The following is a 25,663-nucleotide window of genomic DNA, read 5'->3' on the forward strand; positions in this document are numbered from 1 at the left end:
GAGTCATTCATTCATTCAGGCTACTTGTCATTAAAGCAAATGTCACCTAATGCCATTGTCATCTCCTGTACTTTAATAGAGCTTTTCAAATAATTTGTTTACAGTACGATATTTAAGATGAAAGCTCCAAGATCTTCGATTTTTGGTATTTTCTTTAAAGAGAGGACTAATTTCTTCCCTGCCTTTAAAAGACTCAGCTGTTTTCTTCTGCTCTATTTAACATGTAAAAGCCTTTAATATTTTGAACTTATTGTGAGATGCAAAATACAAGAACTGTCTACGTGGAAAACCTTAATCAGTGAGGAAGTTGGTAAATTATGTCTTCATGCCATCCATATTGAATGTCCATTACTCCTGGACATACCACATTAACTGACTCATTAGCTATTTCAAACCATATGGACTTAGGTTTGGGTGGGTTGCTCTGATAATATCCTGAGGTGAGCTTCCTAATTATTGTAATTATGTGATCTCAATCATGGGGCCAGTCACACAAAATAGAGTCAAGAGTCTTTAAAATGGGTGTTAATGCACCTAGACAATGACTAAGTTGAGCAACATGCCCCCTGGATGTTGGGGATCCCTTGATACTGCAAAAAGTAATTACTTTAAAAGTTCTAAGAAACTAGCAGCAAGCACAGTGACAAGTGAATGAGCACCACAAGAGCATGGGACTCCGCACAGACACATGAACACAAATAGATTTCTCAGCAGAAACTAGGAATCAGTCTGAAACTCAATGCCTTGTTGTCAATGGTCTTAATACAGAGATGTTCCATCTCTAGTGTAAATTTAGCCGTGATATTTTAAGCAACAGGGAGCTCTGGAGTGAGAATTAAATGTGGAAGTGCTAAAATGTCATTGCTAAATACCACAAAAGCGTCACAATGCAACAGTGAGAGAAGCTACGAGTTGCTCACCTACTGTAGAAAATTTAAGGGACTTCATGTATGTGACACTGCAGGACTTCATATAATTTACTAGATCTTTTCTACTCAAGCTTAGGTTTGAGCAAGGAGAAGAAAAAGTGATTGAAATAAGTGGAAAATGGACCAAACATTTAATGTACACTGCTTGAAAACAAAGACAGAAACAAATATAGCCTCAGGACAGAAATTAAAATAGTTTGTGGTATTACAAAACACTTAAAAGAAAGCACTCGCTCCCTGAGAATCTCATCACACTTATAAAATGCAACCCATGATAACACAGCATAACTTTTTGCTACCCTCTACAATTTATTCTAGAAGAACATTAGGAGTAGGGTGCTGCTTCTGAGACAGAGATCAGGATAAAGCTTCTGAAGTGTATACCTTACAGGCTTACTTCTAACTTTCAAAGTGCCTCTTGGGCACCTACAAATCCAAAAGGCCAGATATGAACTAGCACCAGACATCTGAACACATAGCAGAACCATACATTCAAGTTACTTTGATACGTAACTTTAAACCACTACGCAAAATAATCGGCACTCGTATCTTCACCCTAAAACTACAACACCATATTTACCTTGCAGAAGAGCCATCCCAGGGCACTAGCAACGATCACAGAATAACCTAAGAAGTCCAGCACCACCATTTTCCTTTTCAGTAATATAATAATGACCATACCTGTATCAACTCTAGAGAGAAGCTCAGATTTCCTCATGCCTCGTGCATCAGTAAGCGTATACCAAGCAAAACAAAGGAATAAAACCCTAAAGATATCAGGAGCACTAAAACATACATGCAAACAGACACTCCACCACCACTGCTAATATATAATTCTGAGTAATGAGACTCAGGTCATCTGAGCTGCATGAGGGATAGATTCTTCATGAGAAGGGCCTGTGGCTCTCAGCTGTTTGCAGGATTGTGCCATTAGGAAGTAAAATAACAGTAATTTGGTAGCATTTTCAGTTGTATGCTTACAGGATTTGTGTATTTTTTTAGTCTTATTAGCATACACACCTTTCTCCTACATGGATTCTTGAATTTGGCAGTAACGCTGGCTATATCACCTTGAAGGGAAATTGCTTCCATCGTAATTAGGCTTTCCTGAAAAAGAAAACCAATCAATAAACAAAAAACCCCACCCTTGTATCTACAATTATTTTGGCCATTCATCCCCTTTACATCACATCCCCAAACTGCTAATTTGAAGCAACTGTGAAGAGGCAATGGAGGTTTAACCTGACTAAATGAAGCTCTTGTTTCTTGGGAGGGTTGCTAATTGGCTGATTATAACCAGAAAAAAAAAACAAACAAAACCCCCTGTCTCTAGTTCAGCCCAACAGAAAAAAAGGTTTTTTCAGTCCCACCCACAAAACACACTGATGTGCTATTTATAGGGCAAAAGGCCCTAGTATCAAGTTTTAATCTGATTAGAGCTTTTCTCAGGTAAAGTCTTTGATCTTTGTTGATTTTTAAAAAGATATATGTGTTAATTTTTTATTTTTTCTTGTATAGAACAGAACTGTATGGAAAATTTGCTAGTGGCATTTGCATACGTTTTTTGTAGGCCTACTAGTTGTGGTTGTTTACCAATAAACATTGGGATTTAAGTGACAAACAAACTCATTCTTCAGGAGTAGCGTGGTATATGCAGGAAACTTTTCTTTTTAGTGAACTTTTTTTTTGATTCAATCATATTATTAGACTCTATTACATTCTTGTGCATTTGTCTTTCAGGGTTTTTTAACTCTTGTAAAAAATGATAAAAACTTCAAAATCTTGAACCTTATGTCTATTCCCTTTCTAAAAAAAAAAAGGCCAAAAACAACCCAACCCACAACTATTTTCTGTGACTTGTAGGATATATATCTCAAATATTCTTATACTTTGTGATAATATTAAACCGTACAAGTTGTGAAAAAGCTGCATGATATTAAAGATGATTAAGACTTCAGGTACTCTTCCATTTGGATGGCAATGAAGCTGTAAATTTGCAATTTCTTTTATTTTAGAGTACTATGAAACTTTTGTTTAAAAACTGAAGACCTGAAACCTCAGCTACCTATGTATGTATCTGTCTTGTACGAGTCAAAGGGATGTTATGTAGCCTGACTTAAGTTTTCAAAAACAGTAACAGACTGTATTACACTACTGTATTCAGTAGCAATTAAATAGACCCTTATGTATCTATTTCTACTTCTAGTTTTGCTATTAGCTTATAATGACTATTTTTAAAATAGCCTTTTCTGACGACTTCATTATTCCTCAGAACTGCATGAACTTGTTTTCTTTTTGTGATCTTATCCTTGCTCATGAATAAAAAGCACTAAATAAGCACAAAACAACTTATATTTCTGAACTGTAAAGTTTTGCACTGAACCCCAACCTTTCATTAAATCAATGCATCCCACTAACCTCCTGATGTTAGAGTATTCTCAATGGTTTCGTGGGAACAAAAGGGAAATCAACGCCAGTTCTTGTGTTCTTAAAAATAAAATAAAAATATGAATATTTAATCAGTTTTGTTTCTTTAGAACCATGTATCTTTCTATTCATTCATAATCAATCTGTTTTTTTCCTCCACATAATTTCTACAAATGTTGAGTCTTCTAATTTATGGTGTTTTCTCCTGGTTCTAAAAAAAAAAAAAAAAGCCTTAAACTATATGCCAACATAGGTGTCTGCTGTCTGCTCGCAATCTAATGCTATAACTGGTATCTGCTAAATGTCCAGAAGACAGACGCAAGCCTCACCTGATTTGTTTCACTTCCTTACCCTGGCATTGTATTTTTGTAGGCAGGAAAAGATAGCTCAGAAGCAGTAAGCTGTCTAATACATGCGTTCATTTCAGTTTAATCACGTGAATACCTCTTTGCAACAGTTAAGCAAAAAAGCTTTCTCCTTAAACAGAGGCTCGTTCTCTGATCCCCAGGCAACTATTTGAAGACCATTTTCTTCTGAGAAAACCTTTCACCCATAGCAGAATGGTGGCGCTCATCCTAAGCGACAGATATCCTTAGAGCATTGCCCAAATGGTCTCTGTAAATAAAGGTGCTACATCTCCAGTGAGTGGTAATGGTTTCCTTGATGCAGCACTGCACATCTGTGGTTGGTTTTAGTTTTTTTTGGGGGGAAAACACACAAAACAACCCCAACACTCCTCTTACAGTCTGTTTTGACAGCTGTTGCAAAGGGGAGAAACCTTACAAAATGTTTTATGGCAATTTTGAATTTGTTTGCTTTATGGCTGAGCTTTCTACTGGCAATTCTTTAGATGGTCCTTTCAGGAATGGTAAAACCTTAAAGCCTGCAAGAGTGATGAAGCAGAAAGGGCTGTTACATTAAGGCCTACTCTACTCATGGCAACGTATACTTTGCAGTCATGATCTCTGTTACTACTTTTAAATTCACTTGCAAATTATGGAGTTGCTGAAGATGTTCTGGACTTTGATTATTCTTGAACTTAGGTTGGGTTTTTTTGGGGTTTTTTGTTGTGGTTTTTTTTTTTTTTTGGAAAAGGACTTGTAGTCATCACTTGGAAGATGTGGTGGTCCCCAGTGAGCTCTACCTAGATGTAGTGTGTTAGCTGGGTGGGTGGACCCTAGTGATAGAGCAAAGCTCACACAAGATGGTGGCTCGTGATCAGAGGTATGCCGTGTGAGCTTGGGGAGTAAAAAAAGACTCATTGTGGTTTTTTATTGCCAACTCACAAGCTGATGGTGGTGATGGGGCTGATCCAGCCCTGGGTCTGCTGCATCTGTCCTCTGTACCTGCCTGGAGCAATGGCTGACCAGCCTGTGGGCTGGCCATTGCCTCTTCACACTGTGCTGCGGGGCTGCTGATGGTTGCAGGCAGTGCAAGCCTCTGCTCTGCCTCAACCAGAGTGAGCACAGGAGGTGTTGCATGCTGGTTTGGGGTAAGTACCTATGTTTCTCTGTGTAGAAATGATCCGGGAACACAAGAGGTAGCCAGCAGTGGATCTACACCAGAAAGATCCTGAGATAAAAGTGGCCTGACTGAGGGGTGGCCCCCTGGCAGCTCTCTGACTTCATTACAGCTCCTGAAGCCCTTGCTGCATGTTCCCCTTTTAACCTCAGGCAGGGAACGGTCTGATCAACTTTTATATGCTCCAAACCACTTTAAGCGAAAAAAACGAACAAACAAACAAAAAAATATCCCTTTTAATCCTCACCTGCGAAGTGCAGCTTAAAAAGAGGGAGAGCCGAAGCGGGCGGGGCTGAGGTGCGCTGGATGCCGTCTCGCTTTCCCCTGAAGCGAAGCGCCGGCTCCTGAGGGGGGAGCGCTGCGCGCGCGGCCGCCGGCCAGGCGGGAAACGGCGCGAGACAGCCTCCCTCCGCGCCCCGCCTCGCTGAGGGGAGAGGGGTGGCGGCGGGAGTCCCGCCCGCCGGCGGCGACACAGGGCGGGCCCAGTCGCAAAGTCCCGGCCGGGCCCGGGCCGGCCCTTCCCCTGTCCCGGGGTTTCCCGCGGGAAGACGGCAGCCCGCCTCCTCCTCCGCCTGGGCCCGGCCTGGGGGAAGTTTCCGGCTGGGAAGTTTGTAGCCGGCGCCGGGGGGAGGCCGCGGGGGCTCTGCGGAGGTGGGTGTGAGGGGAGCGGGCAGGGCGGCCGAGCGGAACCGCTGACTACCCCCGTCCCCTCGGCGGATGATGGGGAGGCCGCTCGGAGTAAGCCGCCCCGCTGAAAGGGCCTGGGGCGGGGGAGAGGCCCCCGGCCGCCGCCCTAAGGGGGAGGCCGCGGAGAGCTGGGCCCCTGCTCGGTGCGTGTTGGACGAAGGACATCGAGGGGTATTGTTTCTTCCGGCAAAAGTCAACTTCTTTCATTTTTTTCCCCCCTCTTAAGGTGCGATGCCGCCTAAGGATCGCGGCAGACGCAAGTTGCCAGTTCCTCTCCCAAAAGACATGATCCTGAAAGACACCGAAGGAAAAGTGTGGAGGCTGGGCACTCAGATCGGCCAGGGAGGATTTGGCTTAATCTATTTAGGTAAAATACTGCTGGTAATTACAAGGGTGACTTGTAACTTTTTTTGTGACATTCTGACATGAATAATAAGACAGCATGGGTTTAAAAAGTTACTGGCGTTTACGTGCTGGTGGTCATCTGTGTTGAAGCGTGGTTTTCTGATGTTTCCAGTGCCCTGTTGGGTGTCCTTGTTCAGAAGTGTTGCTGATGGTGCAGCGTGTTCTCCATGGGCTGTACAGCCCAGTTTGCGGGCTCCTAGTGCTATGGAGCTTGCGTGGGGTAGGCAAGGTGCTGCTGCTGTCAGACTACTGAAGAGCACTGCCAGGCGATGCTCTTCAAAGTAATAACGATGCTTTCTTGAGCTGCTGCTGCTTTGGACTTATGCTAGTCTTGTGCTCTGCAGTGCTCTGCATTTCCAGTTATTGGAAATGTTATTTTCTGGCCAAGACTAAATCAGTTTTCATCCAAGAAAAGTAACAGTAATAATAGTTATCTGGGTGTTGCCTCTGAATTAAGTCTTTCACCAGAGGTAGAAGTGCTGTTCTTTATTTGCTGTAGCCCAGATACGTTTCTGTATTTTCTTCAGAAGAAGCTGCTGCATTTCACTCAGTCTGTGTTTTATAAGGAATGAATGGTTTTGAAAGGCAGTTTGTAAAGCACTCTGGGTCACTGGAGAGGATATAATGTATGTTACTATTGCTGGTCTCTGTGAAAGAGCAAATCTTGTTTTCAAGGCAGTATTATGAGTTTGGTGGGGTTTTTTTGTGTGGCAAACATATACAGGCAAACTAGTCTGCAGTGACTGTTAGGGACTAAATTGAGCTTCTGTTAAGACAGCAGTAGAGAATTATCTAGAAGCAGTTTAGTACGTCGTCCCTGGAGCCAACCGTGATGTTCTAAAGTTAGAGGTACGTTAACTCTCTATTTGGAGAATTAGTGTTTAAAACTTGATAAGCAAGTCACTCATCTATATAAATCAACTTCCTTTTATGCTAAATCAGCAATACCTTCTATTTTTCCTTGTTTCTGTCATGGAAAATACGCTTTTGATTGTTTCCTATTCTTGTTTTTTTTCAGTTGATCTCTTAATGATGTGTCCTTCGTATTGAGTGATTTGTCAGAAAATAATCTTTGAATACAGTTATACAGCATGAGCTTTACACTTAGCGTGATTTCCAGATTTTTATAACACGACAAGTTTTCATTAGAACAGCTATCATATGTCACGTGCCTTCTCAATTCTGTTGTCTTTAGTAACTCCTTTGAAATACGCAGAGCTGTGCTAGATTCAGTGTGGTTTCATGGAGGTGAAGGAGTTGTCCATCAGTGTCAAATTGTAGCGTCAGACACCTACTGTAGAGAGGAGAGGTGTGCCTTTTCTATAGAAGGGTTACCATGTTTGGTCTGTTCTTATTTGCAGATATAGAGGTAGTGCTTGTGTGCCACTGGTCTCTTGGCGACAGATTTACGGTGATCGTTGTTGCATCTGTCTGGCTATCTCATGGTGCTTTTCTGCTTTCAGCTGTTCCAGAACATGTTATATGGCACTGAATTGTTCTTCCTGTCCCTGTTTTTTATCTCCTTATGTCCATTATGGTTAATCACAAAGAACTGGATGGCAACTGAAGACACATATTTTATTTCATGGTGTGCTAGTCCCATATGCGGTCAGATGTTGCTTCTCTAAAGTGGTTGCCCAGTTGTACTGTTCTTCCAGCTATTAAAGTGTGGCTGTAAATTTTGGGAGAGTAGACAATATTACTCGTGCATCTGGATTTAAGTTGCACCTAGACTTCAGGTTTGAGTGGAGAAACTTTCTAGGGAGGGAAAAAAGGCGTAAACTGGCACTTTATTCCACTGAATGCCCATGTAAACGAAGCAAAAGGATTTCAGTAACAACCTAAATGCCACTGCTTCTGCTTTTCTGCTGAGTAAACACAGTCACTGAAACACCTGGAGAAAACTAAGGCTCTGTGTGTGTTTGCAAGGAGTTTGGTGTAACGTAAGTGAATGAGCAAATTGCAACAGTTGGTGGGTATGGCCCTATGTCTATACTTTATTTAAGTTGAGGGTTTGTTTTACTTTGGGCTAGATTTGGTATGGTCTGCTGCACTGAATTTAGTCACCAAATGCGTGGTTTGAGGTAGCCTGAAGGAACTGGTTCAAATCCTTATGTTGCTGCTAGTAGTGGAGTGCATCTAGTGGGTTCCTGTAGTGAAGTTTTTGGTTTGGTTTCTTCTGGAATTCATATAGTTCACACATACTTAACTGCTCTGCAGACTGAACCAGTGGGGATGACAGGGGTTTCAATTAACTGCACTTACAGAGGAGTCAAAGGCTAGTGCCCTTTTAGAATGTTTACATTGTCTTTCCTTTTGATATATCTGATAGCTTATTATGACCTTCTTTGAAACATCAGTTGGTTATGTTTGAGAGATGCTGTGCATAAAGCATATATGAGAAGTTACCATAAGAAAATAGACCTTGGCATGAGCTAAGAAGTGAAGTTAAGGTGTGTCTGGGTGTTGCCATTCAAAGATAAAAGAAATGAAGACAGGAACTTGCAGAAGGCTCCCACGGAGAGAAGGGACTGAGGGAACTGGGGTTGCAGTGCAGAAGGCGAGGTTGTAATGGGTATAGCTCTCCATGTGTGAGACAAAATGTTGTGTTTCTGAATCACTCAGAATATAGCTCCATCATTTTCTGTTGCAGTCAAATCGTACTGGACCTTGTGGGTGGTATAGCACCTTGGTTTCAGGCAGGTTCATGTCAATTGGGTTTGTTTTCTGCCTGATCACACAGACCACTGAGGTGATTTCATATATTGTGTTTGTTGCAGTTTGGCTCCCACTGAACCAAGATGGAAAGCAATCAGTGGATTAGTTGAGAATGAGAATACAATCTGGGACCCTTGGTATTACTATTTTGTGTTTTTTCATAAGTGACAGCATGGGTGAAGAAATACAGGTGCCACTTTTATAATGGTATTTGTGTTAGTTTAATCTCTTCTTTCAGAAGGGAAAGTGAATGTTACATGTAGCACTGAACTGAAGGCTTAGTTCCCTTTATAGCTCATCCTACAATTAAAAAAAGAAATGGGCAAGATTTATCCCCCAGTATTGATACTGACTGAAGTTTTCTTGTTTAGTCCACCTCTTTATCTCTGAAATGTGTTTATATTGTGTAAAATATACCATTTGGTAGCTTTTTTGGGCTTGACCCTGCAAAAGAGTGTAGCTGTCTTTGAGAGTCAAGGGAAGTGAAGTAGATGATGAAGCTTTGAGAGTAAGATACAGATGCTTGGTGCTGAGAGGAGGCTTCTTTGTCTGTGCTGTTCAGTCTAGTTTTTAGTGCATATACAGCAGGATGTGAGAGGACCACTAAGCTTTCAGTGAGAAGCTGACCCAGAAAGTGCTGTAGAGAGGTAGGCAAGACAGGAAAGTGGAGACAGGTTTGACTGCCTGCCAGATGTGAACAGAACAGCCCTTTTATAAAAGTAAAGTTTAACTTTGCCGGCTATGTCTTTTAATAAGTATTTTTACAGTAGTGGTGTAAAGATTTTGATGTGCGTTGTTATAGCTTAATTTCCCATTAAGGATACTCCATTAATCTATAACAATGTTCTTGAGAAATTTTACGGTATCTCTGCAAAATATGTTTACAAGAAGTGCATTCCATGGAAGGTTCTGTTCGCTAAATCAGAGCTGCTGAAAGCCATTTACTGACCCTGAACCCTAGGATGCAAATAGTCTCTTCAGGTGCAGGGCTTCTAAACTTCTAATTATGTACATGAAAGTTACCGCTATCTACAAGTTCTGTCCTGCCTCACAAACATTTTCCCTGGTTTTCTGTTTATTCTCTTTCCCATCTGTGCTGTTTTGTTTGTTTCTTTGTTGACATGTTCCTTCCCTTGGATTATCCTTTGCATTTTTATCTTGACCGGGGCAAATCCATCAGCAGAAGGCTTACAAATACTGATTCTTCCCAATGCTTCTGAAGAGGAGAGCTTCCTCTGCTGCCAGAAACAATAGAAGCCATCTAGAGATGTTCTCTCAAGCATTACTTTTGTTGTTGTAAGAGCAATATGGATCATAAACCGGAATTAGTTATGCCGTTGTATGTTAGAAGTTTTATTTTATTTTATTTTTGTAACTGGTGCTGATTTGCTGTCAGGCACCTCAGACAGAACTGTTATCCCTTTGATAAGGGGGAGCAGAATGGAGAGCAACCAAGGAAGAACGGGATATATTGGTGGCCTCACGTCTATTTTGTAGCTCTGTGGAGAACAGTACACTGTACATAGTACACTAGAAAAGGAAGCAAGAGTTGAGGAGAGTGCTACTGAGAGCCTTATATTCTCTCATTTATCTTCCTGATCACAGTCAGTAATTAACACCAGTCTTTATATAAATCATTCTCTAGTCCTGCTGCAAGCACTCTATTAATGCACAATTTGGACTGAAAATTTAAATGCAGAAAGGTCACACAACGTTTTGTTAAGATTCCACTGTCATGGTGAAATCTGCTGTACACAGCCTTATCTACTTGCAATCTTCTTTCTCATGGAAACTAATGGTTCTGCAAAATATTTATGTTTTTCTGTATATATTTGTATACACATGCATGTTTGTTAGATGATGTCTTTTACAATAGCACTTATTACATTGTAAATGTGTTTTAATTGTATTATGTGTGTACATTGTAATGGAACTTTGTAAGTGATAGGTAAAAACTAAAAGTTTTGAAACCATCTTTTGTAGCTGGCTTTGCAGCAGGTGTTTATATATTGGTGTTTGACTGCTGTTTTTGCATGTGCTGTCATAATATTGGACAAACAGCAAAGTCTGTATTGATAAATTCATAATCGAATTCTGGCCTGCTTGGAGATCTGTCACCACTATAGCCAGCACACTATCCTTTTCTTTTTTCTTTTTTTTCCCCCTCATTTTCTAGAAGAGGCAAATAACATCTGCTTGAGCCGTAAACAGTGATTAAATGAGTGAATATTGTCTTTTAATACTAGCAGCACAAGGAGCCCTGCTGCTGGTGGAGGTAGGGAAGAGGTGTGGTTGTGGCCTTTTCTGCTTTTAAGTTTGGACCATAGTAACTCTGCTGTTGGTATTCTGAGGCCTGGTATTCTGGCAGTCAGGCTGAGGTGTGAAACAAAGGTTGTTTCTATTTCAGAAACAGTACTTGCTGTGGATTTTTTCGGTAGCTGTGAGCAGGGGTGTACATGTGTCAGGGAAGAGAAGAGTTGATGGAAGCACATTTTGTCGTCGTTCCTTGGTTTGTGATAGGAAGCTGGCTTTAGCAATTGGTTCTGGAGAGATGAAGTATTTCAACAGTTGCTTAAATTAACTTCACTGAAAATATTTACTGTAGTGCAGCAAACAAATTAAAAAAAACAATAAAAATTATACCAAAAGATATGTGTTAGCATGATTTTTAAAAACAAAATAGAAAGAAGAATATTAATAGCAAAACCTTGTAATTAATAGCACTGGTAGGTAACTGTCTGGTTAAGGATGGATTTTTCTTAACCTTCAGATGTTAAAATGCATTTCAGCAAAGATCTCATTGTACCTGCAGGTATGAACCTTAGCATGAAAATAAATTCATTGGCAGACAAAGACCACTTCAGGAAAGGGTCTTTTTATCTTGACACTAATATTAAACTGTACAAATACAGGTATAGCAAGTAGATTATCTAGTTTTTCACCCTGTCTGCGGACAAACTGAATCAGAAATTTAGCCTGATTTTGCTACTTGGTTACTTAGGGCTGTGCACATGGTACAGCATCAGCCTGTTCCATCCGTTAAAGAGGAAATACTCCCTGCTTCGATGAGTTCTTGCTGGTGACTACTGTTGAATCTTCCGTCTTTCTTCTTTTTTTGAACCCCTGTGGGCTAGTTGTTTTAGCTTTGAAAGATAACTCATTTTTACACAGTAGTCTAAAGCCTGTTACAAAGTTTGCAGAGATCACTACTATTACGCTTTAGTGTTCTGACACATAATGTGTTGGGGTTTTTTTTCCATATGTATGGACCTTAGTCATGGTCATTATTCCACCTTGTGAGAGTTCTGGTCAGGGAACTAGACCCTGGCCTGCTAAGTAGAAGTAGAAAGTCAAGAGAGCGTGATTGATTTATTTTTTTTCAGTGGGTGATGTGTTTCTGAGCAGTATTATATGGTAGCAGGAAGGGCTTTGGATGAAAGATAAGACACCTGTTGCCTTACGGAGGGCACTCCCTTCAGCCATCTTTGGCACCTGTACCCCACTGAAGCTGGCATAGTATATTCTGAGCGGGCACTGTGTCAGACTAGCAGATGGGCTGGAGCAGAATCTTGCCAGCAAACAGTTTGTGCATCAAGTTTTAAATATTAAGAGGCCTGGACTCCCATCTGAGAGTGCTGTAAGAGCAGACCATGCATAGCTTTTCTGCCTGGGGTTAAAGGATGTGTCATACCTATTCCAGCTTAGAGTAATTAACTTTGAAAGTCAAACAGTGGCTTCCGTTGCTGTGGAACACAAAACTTTGGCTCTAGTGAATCACGATTAAGGTTTCATAGAAAGATGAGTAAGAATTGTAGTGAAATTTCCTACCAGTACTGAATGTTCTTAACTTGGAGGCATTTGCAGTTCTCTGCAAAACAGTTTAGCAGTTGAGCACTATTTTCTACCAAAACCAACTTAGCTAGGTCTTGTGGAAAATGGTTTCACAACCCTGATACAGAGGGCTATATATATGCAATTTGTGTAATAAAACTCTACATTTATAAAGCTACCTAGAAGAAGAATCTAGAAAAAACGCTATTCATAAACACTGCTCAGAAAAGAGTCTGTCCAGGAACTGATAATGCATCTTTAAAATAACAATATGAGCAGGAGAGCAGGTCTTCCTTGGTCTATGTGAAAAATGGACTGTAAACACCCTTCAGACACTGAATGTTTCAGTTCTTGGGAAATATTGGATATTGCTAAGGCAGAGCAGGAAAGCAGTATACTTTTGTTTGCCTTAAATATTTGTCTTAGTACCCTCCATATGTAGGAAATATTTGAAGTTGTGTGTTAAGTAGCAGATGCTACTTTTTATTTATTTGTGTACATTTTGGTTTTAGTAACTATATTCCTGCAACTTGGTTTGCTTTTTATTGTTAGATGCTCTGAGCAACACTCCCCCCCGATTGTTAGCCATTGAATTTAACATCTCTTGGCTTGACTTAAACGGGGTCAGAATTTTTCCAGCCTTTTTTGTAGGTAGCCTGTAACTTCAAAGTGTGATATTTTTGAGGTTAGTTTTTATTTCTGCAAAAAAACCTAGGTTGACAATTTCACTCTTCAGGATTAGTTAACCAATGGAACAAAGCAAAAATTAAATACTTGCAACCCAAGAACTTCTGAAAATAATTTTATTCATGTTCCCCTAACAAATATATCCTCAAAATATCCAGCAGTGGCAAAGACACCAGCTGTGGACAGGAGCAGGGATGTTTTTTCAAACTGCCAAATCAATGTTGTTTTCTTTTCCACTGTGTAAACTTTGTCAACAAAACTGGTTCTGTGAGAGCCATTGAAAATATTTCACCATATTCCAAATGTGACTGCCACAAATTAACTGCTAAAACTACAACAAGCACGTTTGAACTGGCAAACAGAATTGGCACGTTTCTTTGTCAGACTGCATACAATTGTGCTGTGTGGTTGTAGGAAATTGCAGTTCATCCAGAAACACTCTTTTGTTACCATGTCATATTAACATTTAGAAAGCTACATTAATTAAGGTTGTGGCACTCAGCAACAAAACGGATGAAATTCATGATCGGAGTGGATGATAAGACCATAGCTGCTGTGGCTGGGTGACACTAGGGAATTCTGGACATAAGTTGATCTGAGGCAAGTTATTTGCTGTGTTGTGTAGGCTCAACAGTTGGAAATTGTGGCAAAGAATGTGAATCTTACCACACTGCTTTATTTCTGAGTGCATTTTGAATTTCTATGCTTTTCACTGGCACGGTAGTTGTGATTGTGGGATGAAGAGGAGGAAGAGAAAATAGAGCTGTGCCCTTTGCAAATGTTTTGTGAGAGTCATCTTGGCATGAGATGGAAACAGCCACAGCCCCCTGCGCAGCTTCATCTTGCGCCAGTGTTCCCAGTTAACAATTATGCAGACAATGGTTTTGATTGTGCGCATACATCAACACCCCTCCCCCCAGATGTAAGGAGATTGCGTGTCTCTAGTTGATAAAACCAACATAAACCGTAAACTGGGAACACTCACTCTTGTTATGCTATTTCAAGATATCCTTTGCAAACATAATCTCACCATATAGTGCTCCTGATACTCTATGTGTGTACTTAGATGCCATTGGAGACCTCCTGCCTGTCAGCATTGCTCTCCTGCAGGGTCTCTGCTTACTGTCCTGCAGTCTAGCATTTAACTGATTGTAATATTATAAATAGCCATGTGCTACCACACAGAACGAGGCTAGCACATGGCTAATTACGAGTATACAGTAATTAACTATGAGCTAAACTCGCAGGAGAGTATGTGGTGGTGGTCTATGAGGTATGTAATCAGACTGTTTGTTAAACCTTGGGAGCCTTTCCAGTCTGTTAAGTAACTATACATAGTAATGAGACAATTTTTAAAAAACCATTTATGTATATTTATGGAGAAAAAATAGTCTGTCTTATTTCTAAGCTGTGGTTAAAATATTACTGCTGATACATGAATGGTTAATTAAAAAGATGTAATAAAAGGTACATGTGCAACTTCTCCTTATCTGTATGTATGTCTAAGCATTATCTGTGTAAGAAGTTGAAAGTGTTATTCACTGCAAATGTTATGCCTTGTTTCATGTATGTGCAGTAAAGACAATAATACCATTTCTCCTTTTGTGGACTTGAATGTCACGTTAGTCATTTTGTGGAGCATCTGTTCCTGTATCTTTTTGAGCTTTGTCTGACTTTCCTCCCTTTTCACATTGTAACGATTTGCAATTAGTTTTGGTTTTATTTTTCTTTAAGATGTTCTTTCAGTGTGACTCCAAAAAGCATCCACACTGCCATAGTGTAAGAACCATGAGGGTTAGGCCCTTTTGCTCGGCTGCCTCCCGTTAATTGCTCTTCTTCATTACCCTGACAGCTGTTCTGTCTGTTCCAGATTACCATGAATGAGGCCTCTCTTTATAAAATGTCAAGATGTCTACAGGGAAGTTAGATCAGACTCTTTCAAATACATTTAAATTCGATACTTCTCTATACCTATCAAACCTCTGTTAAGTAACTTGGTATTAAAATACATTTTCTTATGCAGGGGATTTTTTTCTGATCTGTGTCAGTGAGGGAGCGCATCTAATTCTGTTTGGGTAATGTGATGTTGTTGAATACAATGAAAACACATGGGATGTGTTCCTTTAAATTAATGTCTTCGGCTATTAACACGTAGTCTACATGTGGCAGAGAAAGATAAAGACTTAAGCACCTGTGCCTTAATTCCCAGTTCAGTACAATAATGTGGTAAGAGCAAAGTTTACCAAAACTTACTTCCTGATTGTATGATAGTTTTAAATTGTATTCTGAATGTGACTACTAGTTGTTTGAGTCTGTGGATAGTTCACACCTTCCAGAGCTCTTGTTTTAGGAATGTTAATTTTATCTTAATGTGTTATTAGCACAGAAGCATTCCCTTGGGGAATTGTCAAGCAGAAGGCAGCGGGGACCCTGTGGGTGTTTGGGGTGTGTATGCTGCCAGATTCAACCCAGATGCTGAATAGAATTGAAGGAAGATGGTAGCTGAAGGAGTCTGTTCATTGTAAAAAAAAAAAAAAAAAAAAAAAAAAAGTATGCTCCGACAGTCAAAAAATGTAAGCTTGGATGGTTTGATTAGATCCAAGTTTACTTGATTTTTATTATGCTGATAAAAGTAGTCTATTTTGTGTGTGCTGATAGTTGAAGTGTTTCACACCTGGACTGTTGTTGGTATTTGATCATTATAAGAAGTTTGAAAAGGACACTTATTTCCTAGGAACTGTATTCTTTTTAGGTTTTTTTCAGTGATGATTCTAAAAGATGATTTAGTCTCATTAAATTTTAATCCCAGTGTAGCTCCATGTAGCTTCAGTAGTATCAGAGAGAACTGATAGTTCTCTCAGGGTCAGAAGAAAATAGGATTGCATTGTCTGTGCAGAGAGGTTCTGTCTCCTGAGCTGTAATTGGCACATGTGGTCAATTATTGTTTTGAAATCTCTGCTTGCACTAAGAGGCACAATCCCTCATCTCCCCTTTAGGCAGGTGGTGTCTGTGCTATCCCTAACTTAGGCCAGTGTCTAAATAATGTCAGAATAGAAATCAAGGTTCTAGGGCCAAATTAATTTGTAATAGAGGAAAGCAGACAATCCTGTCTAGAGGCATAATGTAGGTCATAACTTTTAAGTGGTGTCTTTGTCACGACAGTGGATTGACAGCAACCAAATACAGAGGTTATCCGATTGACTGGAAGGACTTAAACATAGTCTGTTATAATGGAATACCTCATTGTGGTGCAAACGTGCAATGGGGACATCCTGCTTACTCCTTAATTAGCATCAAAGGAGAGAGTTCTGAAAATGTGGGTTAAAATTGCTTCTGTGCTTGTTGATTAAAACTTCCCTGTGTGTGGTGTTTTTGTTTTGTTTTTCCTTGAACTTGGCAAAACTCTGACCTTTAAAAGCAGGAGTTCAGTCAAAATGTGTATTTTTTGTCATGTATTTTTTGGTCACCTTATGCAACGTTAGCTTGGTCTTTGTTTGCAACTATATTCTGTTGCATTCATCTTGATCCTCATCTTTTTCTCATTTTGCAGCTTCCCCTCAAACTCATGTTCCTGTAGAAGATGATGCAGTGCATGTAATTAAAGTGGTAATGTGTAGCTCTCGTTTCTAAATTGTAACTTGTATGCAGTTCTTTCTCTTAATTATCTATCCTTATTTTCAGCATTGGGCCTATATTGCATGCTTGTGGCTTTGGTTTTTTTACCCTATTTTTTATATCTTGATATGCTTTCCCCGCTTGGGGATGTATTTGGCATTTTCATGACATACAATGTTTTCTTGGCTTGATTCTTTCCTTTCCTTGATTACTGCCCTCAACAGTTCAGTAAGGAAAATCAGACTATGAACTTAAACACAACTCATCTACAATATTTCTGAAAATAGTATCTTAATTCCTGAAAGAGTCTGTGTTGTTTATGAAAATGTGTTGCCAAACTTTTCTTTTTAGCTACTTACTAAAATTACATTTCAGATGGCATGTTATATGGAAGGTGGGGAAAAAAGGGGTTTCATTGTCTTTGAATTTCTCATACACTTTTCTTTAGAAACTGTTGTCTTTCTCATGCATTTTATGATATTAAGTTTACTTATTTCTCAATAGGAATATCTTGAAAATGGTCCCTTATTTTCTGAACTGAAATTTTACCAGAGGGCTGCAAAACAAGAGCATAGTAAGTAATGTATCAGTTCTGATTCAGGTAGACCTAAGGACAAATTTGGACTTAACTTATTCTAATAAGAAATGTTGCTTTAGAGCTTGTTAGCCAACTCTTTTCATATACACTGAACTAATACTAGTTGGTGTGATAATAATAATTTTATATTGCGACAGGTTTCTTTACTTGGATGTCATCATCCCAGAAGGGCAAATAGAAGTGTGCCAAATTTATTTTATGGACACTTTAGAGTGCACAACAATGAATGGGCTTCAGAGAGAAGCCAGTGTTAGTACAGAGGTATTCCATGGACTAATTGGTGACTGTATTTCTGCTAGTAACTATTTCCATGTGCAGAGCTAAGAGTGTGTGTAATCATCATAGGATTTAGTAGTAATCAAGGCACTTGATTCTGCAGACACTTAAGCATGGATGTGATTTATTCATGGGAACTGTCCTAAAGACTTTAGATGACTTAGATTGCTGGTAGACATAAGCACTTTTGATAGCTTGAAGCATTCTGTGTTGAATAAAGTAGAGCTTCTAAAGGAATTATTTCTTCAGCTATTGGTAATTGCTTATCTGCCTTCTACGGTAACAAAGTACCACATTGCTAGAGCAAAAAACTGCTTCTTGTTTTGCAGAATGTAGAGACCTTCAGAGTAATGTTACGGTCTGAATTGTTTGCTACACAAACTGCTGACTAAGTCTTCTTTGTTTCAGTGTTTCATTTAAAGTCTTGGCTTGATAGCTAAAACAAAACTAACAAAAAATCCCACACCAAACATGAAATTATCTAGCTACCTTTAACTCAATGTTATCTTTTTATGATTATTACAGTAAGAAAATGGATGAATCTCAAAAAAATAAGATGTTTAGGAATTCCAGTGTTCTGGGGATCAGGCTTGGCTGAGTACAAGGGAAAAAGGTAATAAGATGAATTGTAATTAAGCTCAAATTGAGTGAAAATCCATTTTCAACCTGACACAAATTTGTAGTCTTGTCTTAGAGAATTCCTCCCTTTTATGTATTTTCTGGTAGCTATAGATTCATGGTCATGGAGAGACTGGGGGAAGACCTTCAAAGAATCTTTGAAGATTGTGGAAGCAGATTTAAGAAGGACACTGTTCTGCAACTTGGAGCACGAATGGTATGCACGGAGACAGAGGCAATTGCTATGTCTCAAACTTACTGAGTTCAACTAGAAAATTATTTTCTAATATAGTATCTTTGGGTAGCTCTTGAGTTTAGAATTAAACTTGTGTAAATGATATATATTTTCTTATTTTTGATCTTTTTTTTTTAAAAATAAAATGAGTATTAAGTAGAAAATCAAGGCTTCCTGCAGACTGGAAGTTGGTGGACTTAAACCAGAAGTTTTTTCTAATAGGTTAAAACATAGACCATACACTTCAAAATGTGTGTCTAGACTGAGATGTGTAAGCCTATTCTCATATGCTTTAATATGTATTGATTTTTTTTTTCCCCAATGTCTGAAGCATATTGTATTAGACATCCATATTTGTCCAAGTTCACAATTGTATGCCTGAATGCAAAATTTTCAGTGTGTTTGCTGAACAGGCCAGGATTAGGCTAGTCTGCAAATATCAGTTTTGTTTTCAAATGTGTGTAGGCTGGTACGTACTAACGGAAGATTGTATACATACTCTTTAGCAATATCATTGGTGTTGTGAAAAGCTACTATTACTGAACTGAGGTGCACAGCAAATGGACTAGAGGCAATGGCTGTAAGGAAGAGGAACTCTGAGTATAAAGGAAAAGTTTTTGCAGAAAGAGTGTCTTAGCACTGGAACGTGCTTCCCAGAGGCTGTGAAACACCCATCCTTTGGGACTTTTAAAACTTGACTGTTCAGCCTCTTGTACAACCTGATCTAACTTATATTAGTCCTGTTTGAAGCAGGGGGTTTAGACTGGACGCCTCCAAAGTTTCCTTTTAACCTAAATAATAATAATAATAATTTAAAAAAAAGTGAAGGGCTTTTGTAATGACATAATTGACAAACTTGTAACACTCTTTGTACCGTCCAAAAGCCAGGATTACATTGTCCTTTGTATGAGTTGCCAAGTGCAAACGTGTTTTTTAAGAACAATTAGAGCTATTGTACCTCAGTAAGGAGCTGAAAAAGGGTGATGATGCAGGGGGATGGTGACGTAAAATGCAGCTCATACAATAGCTGGCAGGATCAAATATAAACCTTCAGGGCTGATTGAATATGTTCTTTTTAAGAGCTTGGTGTTCTCGGTGTTTCCTCTATGAATGAACTAGTTTCATTTTTGCTTTGTGACCTTAGAAGCTGATACTTGTAGGTAGTTACACAGGGATACCTCGTGGCAAACTGTGGCTTGTTTATGATTTGTCATCAGCTACGTGCCTGGTGGGAAAAGACCCTGTGGACGGAGTGGGTAGCCCTTCTGCTCTATCTCAAAACAAATTTGTCAGCTCAGTCTGCATAGCCCTTGATTTCACTATATAAGTGAGAAATATTTGGTGGTAGGGTTAGGGGCAGAGTGGAGAAGGTGATGTCTTCTTTTCTGTTCTAAATCCTTTCCTAGTTGGATACTTTGGAATATATACATGAAAATGAGTATGTTCATGGTGACATTAAAGCAGCAAATCTACTTTTGGGCTATACCAATCCACATGAGGTAAGCATGTTTACTTATCTACACTGTTACTCTAATGTGTTAATAACTGTTTAGTAGTTTTATGTATATTCTGCATTAACAATTCACGTATTAAAAGAAGTTTATGCGTGAACATTCACATTTTCTCATGACAAATCTGTGAGTGTCTCTATGGAGCTTAAGGTCTGAGAAAGAAGCAGGACAAAGCTCTACTTTGTTCCCTTTGTGCTCTGCTGACTGGGGTACTGGTATGGATGGGCCAACTAATCAAGAGGGTAAGTTAGAGGACCAAATTGCTGTTCTAGGTTATGCCAGTTAAAGTATATTAGTAGAGTTTAAGGATGTGGCCCTTTGTATTTTCACTTGTGGAAGTTCTAGCTTTCTAATACTGTCATGAATTGTGTTTCCATGCTGCTAACTCTCTTGTCCTGCTCATTGTAATAGATGTAACAGGTAAGCAGGATTAAGGCTGCTGCTCTCTAACACTGTAAAGCCTAAAGCTAGCCTTGAAATTGAAGTGTTTTGGTGAAACGTTTTTGAAACAAATCTTTTGATGCTGTCATACTCCACATGCTCTTATGATGTCTTTTTTTCTTCAGTTAATAAAATTTAAGTATGCTTTTTTTCTTGGGTAAAAAAAATCATTTAGGAAAAAAGGACATCTCTAACTTCAGTTAAATATAATTAGCTGTAAGCGGTACTTCTTTTCTTTTAATTTTTGTTTTTCTGCTGCAGTGATGAAGAACCAGATCTTCCAAAACAGCTCACTGCCATTGGAGCTTGAACCATTGAACTATATCTGCTTTTTTACAAGTTTCAAATTAAATGTTTGAGTCAAATTTAACTTTCCAGCTTTCTAAAACACACAGTTTGAAAACTAACATGGCTGTTTTAATAGCCATGTTTTTAGACAGTGGTAGCAGCCAGTACGTAATCTCAGTTTATGGTGTTTACCAGCCTGCTGAATCCAAAGAAGGAGGCTATTTAGAGGCAAAACGATCTGCAACCCAAACCCATTAACATAACTCAAATTACTTTTTTTTTGTCTTGGCTATTGTGTATTTTTATGACAGCAAGATATGCTGCTGCTGCTGTTTTTCACATTGAAATAATTTTGGAAGTGTCCATTTACAGTAATAATAAAATTTTAAGACATGTAGCTGACTTTGATCAGCTGCTTTTGCATTAGTGACATTGTGGGGTGATTTTCTGATTTGTTTCTCATGTTGTCTGCATGAAGATCATGCTGTAATAGTATTATTTTATTTTTTTCATGAGTAGTAAATTCATTGACAAATTAAAAATAAGGTGCTTATGAGTTACTGGACAGAGGTTTTAGGTGGAAGTATAACTGAAGTTTTATTTATTAAATAAAATGAATCAATAGATATTCCAGTGTAAGTAGCATGTAGCTCAACATGTACAAAGTGTATGTTACTGCTGAGAGGTTTAGCGTAGAATTTTGTTTCAGTAATTTTTTTTTCCGCTGAAATTATTCTATAAAACATTTTTAAAAGTTCACATTCTAATTCAAAAGAGTTAACAGGAGAGAATTTCTAATATTAGCTTGGACTTCTAAGGTATGAACGAAACTTTCATTTCTGTATGCTTAAGAAAACTTAGAGCTGTTCAGATATTATTCAGATAAACTTCCCAGTCATGTGCCCCAGAAATTCTGCAAGTGGCCACGGGTCTGCTGATTTCACTGAAGCCGCGATAACTATACCACACCAGTCTACAGCCATGACAGTGATGATTATTTCTAAATGTATTTTAAGGTAATGTGTACTACAGGGCAGATGGCTTAATGGGACTGTTTCTTGTCAAATAAAAAATTATTTTCCAGACCCAGCTTGCACGGTGTCTTGAAACATGTATGCTCTGTGGCTTGTGGGGCATGAAAAGGAGGAAAAATCTCACTGACATCACAGCTAAAACTTTCAAATTGGCAGATCTACATATGCCACTAATTGAATATCCTTGCCCTGAAATTGTTGACTGTGGTGTGCTCTCTGCCCCCATACTTCAATAACTGTTCTTTACCTGCGTTAGGAGCAGTACCAGTCAATATTCTCGCACAGGCTTCAGGTATTCAGAACTGTACATGTGTATTCACGCAGATGATTCTGCATTTGTCATGTCCTGGCTATTTGCATGTGCCATTAATTTGCATGTAATTTTGCCATGAAAGTTGCTTCTTCCTATTCCAAACATGTCCAGTTCCTATGTAAGGCTTCATGATGTTGTGACAGCCTTTTCTACGAATCAAGCTGTCTTTGTAACATGCTGGTGAGCTAGCTAAATGTATTATGTATTTACCAGAGCAGTATTTTGGGAAGCTCTGTGGAGCATTACCACTGACTAAATATGACAACAATATGGAATATTCTATCCTATATCTTCTAAACTGTTGTCAGAGATGCTGTATTTTAATTTGGCAATCTTGTACTAACCTTAAACACTTCAGATAAAACCTCAGGCACTGATATTGCTACCAAATGCCTGTGAAGTGTTTTGTCCAACCTTCTCTCTCTGCTAAAATGGTAGATAGCTAGATTGCTTTGGTCTTGTTTTTTAAAAACAATGGAACTGGGAGGTAAAGTGATCAATCTAATCTCATAAATAGGGAGTGAGAGCATCTAGCCAGTGGCAAACTCAAACTCGGGAACACAAGGTGAGAGATGTGTAGCTCCAGTGGGAGTTGGCATAATTAAGCTGTCTGACCAAACAATTTCTGTGGTGAATTTTTGTTAAGAATTTTTTGCTAGTGGGTTCTTGCTCTTTAGGGTTTAGCGTTTTATGAGAAAATAAATTTTAAGTGTTCTTTAATTCTAGAAATTTGTTTTCAAAAGGAAGACATAACTAATCTCATAAAAATAATATATATATATATATTCAAAATATATTTCGTATTCTGTTCTGGTAAAGAGACATAAATCTCTGTTCAAAGAAGCAGGTGCACCTTTGTACTCAACATTGCATTTTTTTTTTTTGTCATTTAGTGGCTGCTCATGTGTACTCTTATGCAGGAATTTGTCACTGACTTCCTGCAGTTCAAAAAAAGATCATTTTTCTATGTTAGACCTTCTGCTGCTACTCTCTCTCTGTTCTCTAAATTAACTTGGTAAATTTACACCACAGAAAATAAATATCGTAGTCCCCTTTTTGAAAGAACGTGTGAAATCCATACTGCTATCCCCTACCTTCTGTGGCAAGGCAGAGAAACAAATAAAGTAAAGGTCCTGCCACTCTGTGACCTCCAAATGATGTTTAGAAATGGTTAGAAGATCAGAATCAACTGACCTCAAAGAGCAGCTTGCTGCAGATGTATTCAATAGAAGGAAGCAAGGCCATTCAGCGAGTTACAGGTCAAAAGATCAATTCTCTAGTCAATATGTTTCTGAACATGGACCCAGACAGAACAGGAGTGACAGACCGAGGGAAGTACACAACCCATGAATCTCAGAGAGGCCTGAAAGAAAACTTGAAGTGATCCTACCTATAAATTACAGAACAAGTGAAGCACTATCTCAGTATTGTGGCAAGTTAAAGATAATTTGGTGCATAGCAGCAGTAACTGTATGATAAAGCAGAATAATAAGCATTATTGATATAGACTCTAAAAGAGAAATTCAAATCCATTAAACTCATGTAAATTATGATACTGTTAAAAGAGACCAGCGGTCACCAGACAAGAGCTTAAAATCAGAGTTTTCGATAAATGAAATAAGGTTTGGAAGAATACCTCTTCAAAACAATTACCTTGTAGTATTTCCCCCCCCCCGCCTTCATGGAATATGTGGGCAGACATACTGCAGTGTTGCAGACTCAAGTCTGCACCAGAAGTTGCCTATTTGGACTTTTAAGTGGTAAATTTTAATTGCATTTGCACCTCAGTTCTGATTTTGATTTTAAATGTTTCTTAGACAAGATAGTTACAGAATAAAACTCTTGAGTTGATTATCATAGATAGCTGTAACTGAAAAGGAAAAAAGAATACGAAAATGTCTCAAAATCTTAACTTCTCAGACCAGCTTTCAGTGGACCATTGTAGAAGATCCAGGGCTCACACATTGATCATATAGGAAAAACATGCATGAAAACAATTACAACTTCAAGTTGTTTTTCATTGTGAGATGAATCGTTGTGGTTCCTGCTCTTTAGTCCAGTATGACAGATTTGCTAAAGAGCAGATGAATTGAGAAAAAGGGAAACCTCTGTTCTCCTTCACGTGTGTTCAGGAGAGATACAGTATGCAGAGATACTGTACAGAAACAGCTGAGTTTTAACTCGTGGATGCTGGCTACACCCCTGATCTGACATGTAACTTCACAATCAGGTGGTCTTAATTTTTTTTCATCAGTCCTACTGCTGCATTTGGGTAGAACTTTTTACACTGGTTTAATTTCTTTTTGTAGTAATGGCCCAAATATCTTGGAATTCAGTTGATTCCAGCATCAGGACTCGCTGCTGACAAGTCACAGAAGATTTCTGCCCCTCTCTCCTTTGCTTAACGTGCTTTCCTCCTTCCTTGGCTTCTGTTTTGTGAAAGATGCTGTTTCTGTCCCAAATACTGCACCTCAGACTTGCTGTCCCAAGATGGACTTCGATCTACCTTCAGTCTACTTTGTAGTGTAGTGTCCAGCTGAAGTTGACAGCACTGTGGCCATTAGCAACCAATCTGCCTCTTATCAGTAGGTATCTACTTAATTATTTACAGCGCATTACGTAAGCTTAGTAATGGAAACACTGGAAAGAAAACGTACAAAGAAAATCACCATATTGTTACCCTTTCAGCCATAAATCTCCTTCTCTGTGTACTTCAAGATAAAGAGAATACCATGAGAATCCAAAGCACCAGGCTTTAGACTTACCAGATCAGTGCAGTTATATATCATGATGTATAAAAGTTGTAAGAATTTTAGATGTTTAGCAGATATTTAGCACTTCAGATATAAAGCAGTGTTTGGGAGTCGTGCCCAGAAAGGACAAGAGGACTGCTGAATCTACAGCTTGTTACTTGTGCACATAAATAATTATTTGTGCCTGTGTGGCTATTCACTTGAATAAGTTGGGCACATTCATGTTTGCATGAAATTAAGTGCAAAGACTTTAGAAATCTGGCTCCTAATCTATAACAAAATCTATTAATAACAGACCGTGCTAAGCGGTGCTGAGTCTAGTGCAGACTGGGATGTGTAAGACAGGAATTTGAGCCAAACCAAGCGTTTAGATAAGTAAGTATGTGGGAAAGAGTGTACAATGTAACACAGCTAAACCCAGCCTATGTCACTGTTGCACCTTCGTCATAGGTGTTACCCTTTCTTGGTTCAAGTGGCTTGTTTATCTTACTCTGCATACCTTTTGGTCTCTTTTTGTTCTTATTTCTTTTGTTGTTCCTATAAAGCATGGTATTGAATGGAATTTATGGTATTGAAACACATACTAACACTGACTTAGTTTTTCTTTATATTCTTTAATACTCATCTTAAAAAAACACAACAACCTACAAAGTCATTAAGTCCTCTACCCACCATGTTCTGAGCAAATTTGGAAGGGCACGCTGTGTTACATTGTCAAAAAGTGACAACTAGTTATAAAGAACTATATATCTTTTTAATGAGGAAAGGGTTATAAT

General features: G+C 38.9%; 1 protein-coding gene across 2 annotated transcripts in view; it reads left to right on the top strand.

Moving 5' to 3' along the window:
* The first annotated feature begins 5,376 nt into the window (after positions 1-5,376).
* VRK2 (VRK serine/threonine kinase 2) overlaps positions 5,377-25,663 on the top strand; it is a 45,537-nt gene continuing 25,250 nt past the window's right edge. Inside the window, exons 1-7 of one of the 2 annotated variants that reach the window (XM_054195227.1) lie at positions 5,377-5,528; positions 5,791-5,931; positions 16,756-16,811; positions 17,325-17,394; positions 18,220-18,307; positions 18,427-18,529; positions 19,954-20,046. In XM_054195227.1, the coding sequence (XP_054051202.1) occupies positions 5,796-5,931; positions 16,756-16,811; positions 17,325-17,394; positions 18,220-18,307; positions 18,427-18,529; positions 19,954-20,046 (546 nt within the window). In that variant the 5' untranslated portion in view covers positions 5,377-5,528; positions 5,791-5,795. Of the gene's footprint in view, positions 5,529-5,790; positions 5,932-16,755; positions 16,812-17,324; positions 17,395-18,219; positions 18,308-18,420; positions 18,530-19,953; positions 20,047-25,663 lie in introns of both variants that reach the window. The other variant, XM_054195226.1, reaches the window with a different exon arrangement.

The sequence above is a fragment of the Rissa tridactyla genome, chromosome 3 (assembly GCF_028500815.1).
Source record: "Rissa tridactyla isolate bRisTri1 chromosome 3, bRisTri1.patW.cur.20221130, whole genome shotgun sequence".
Lineage (NCBI taxonomy): Eukaryota > Metazoa > Chordata > Aves > Charadriiformes > Laridae > Rissa > Rissa tridactyla.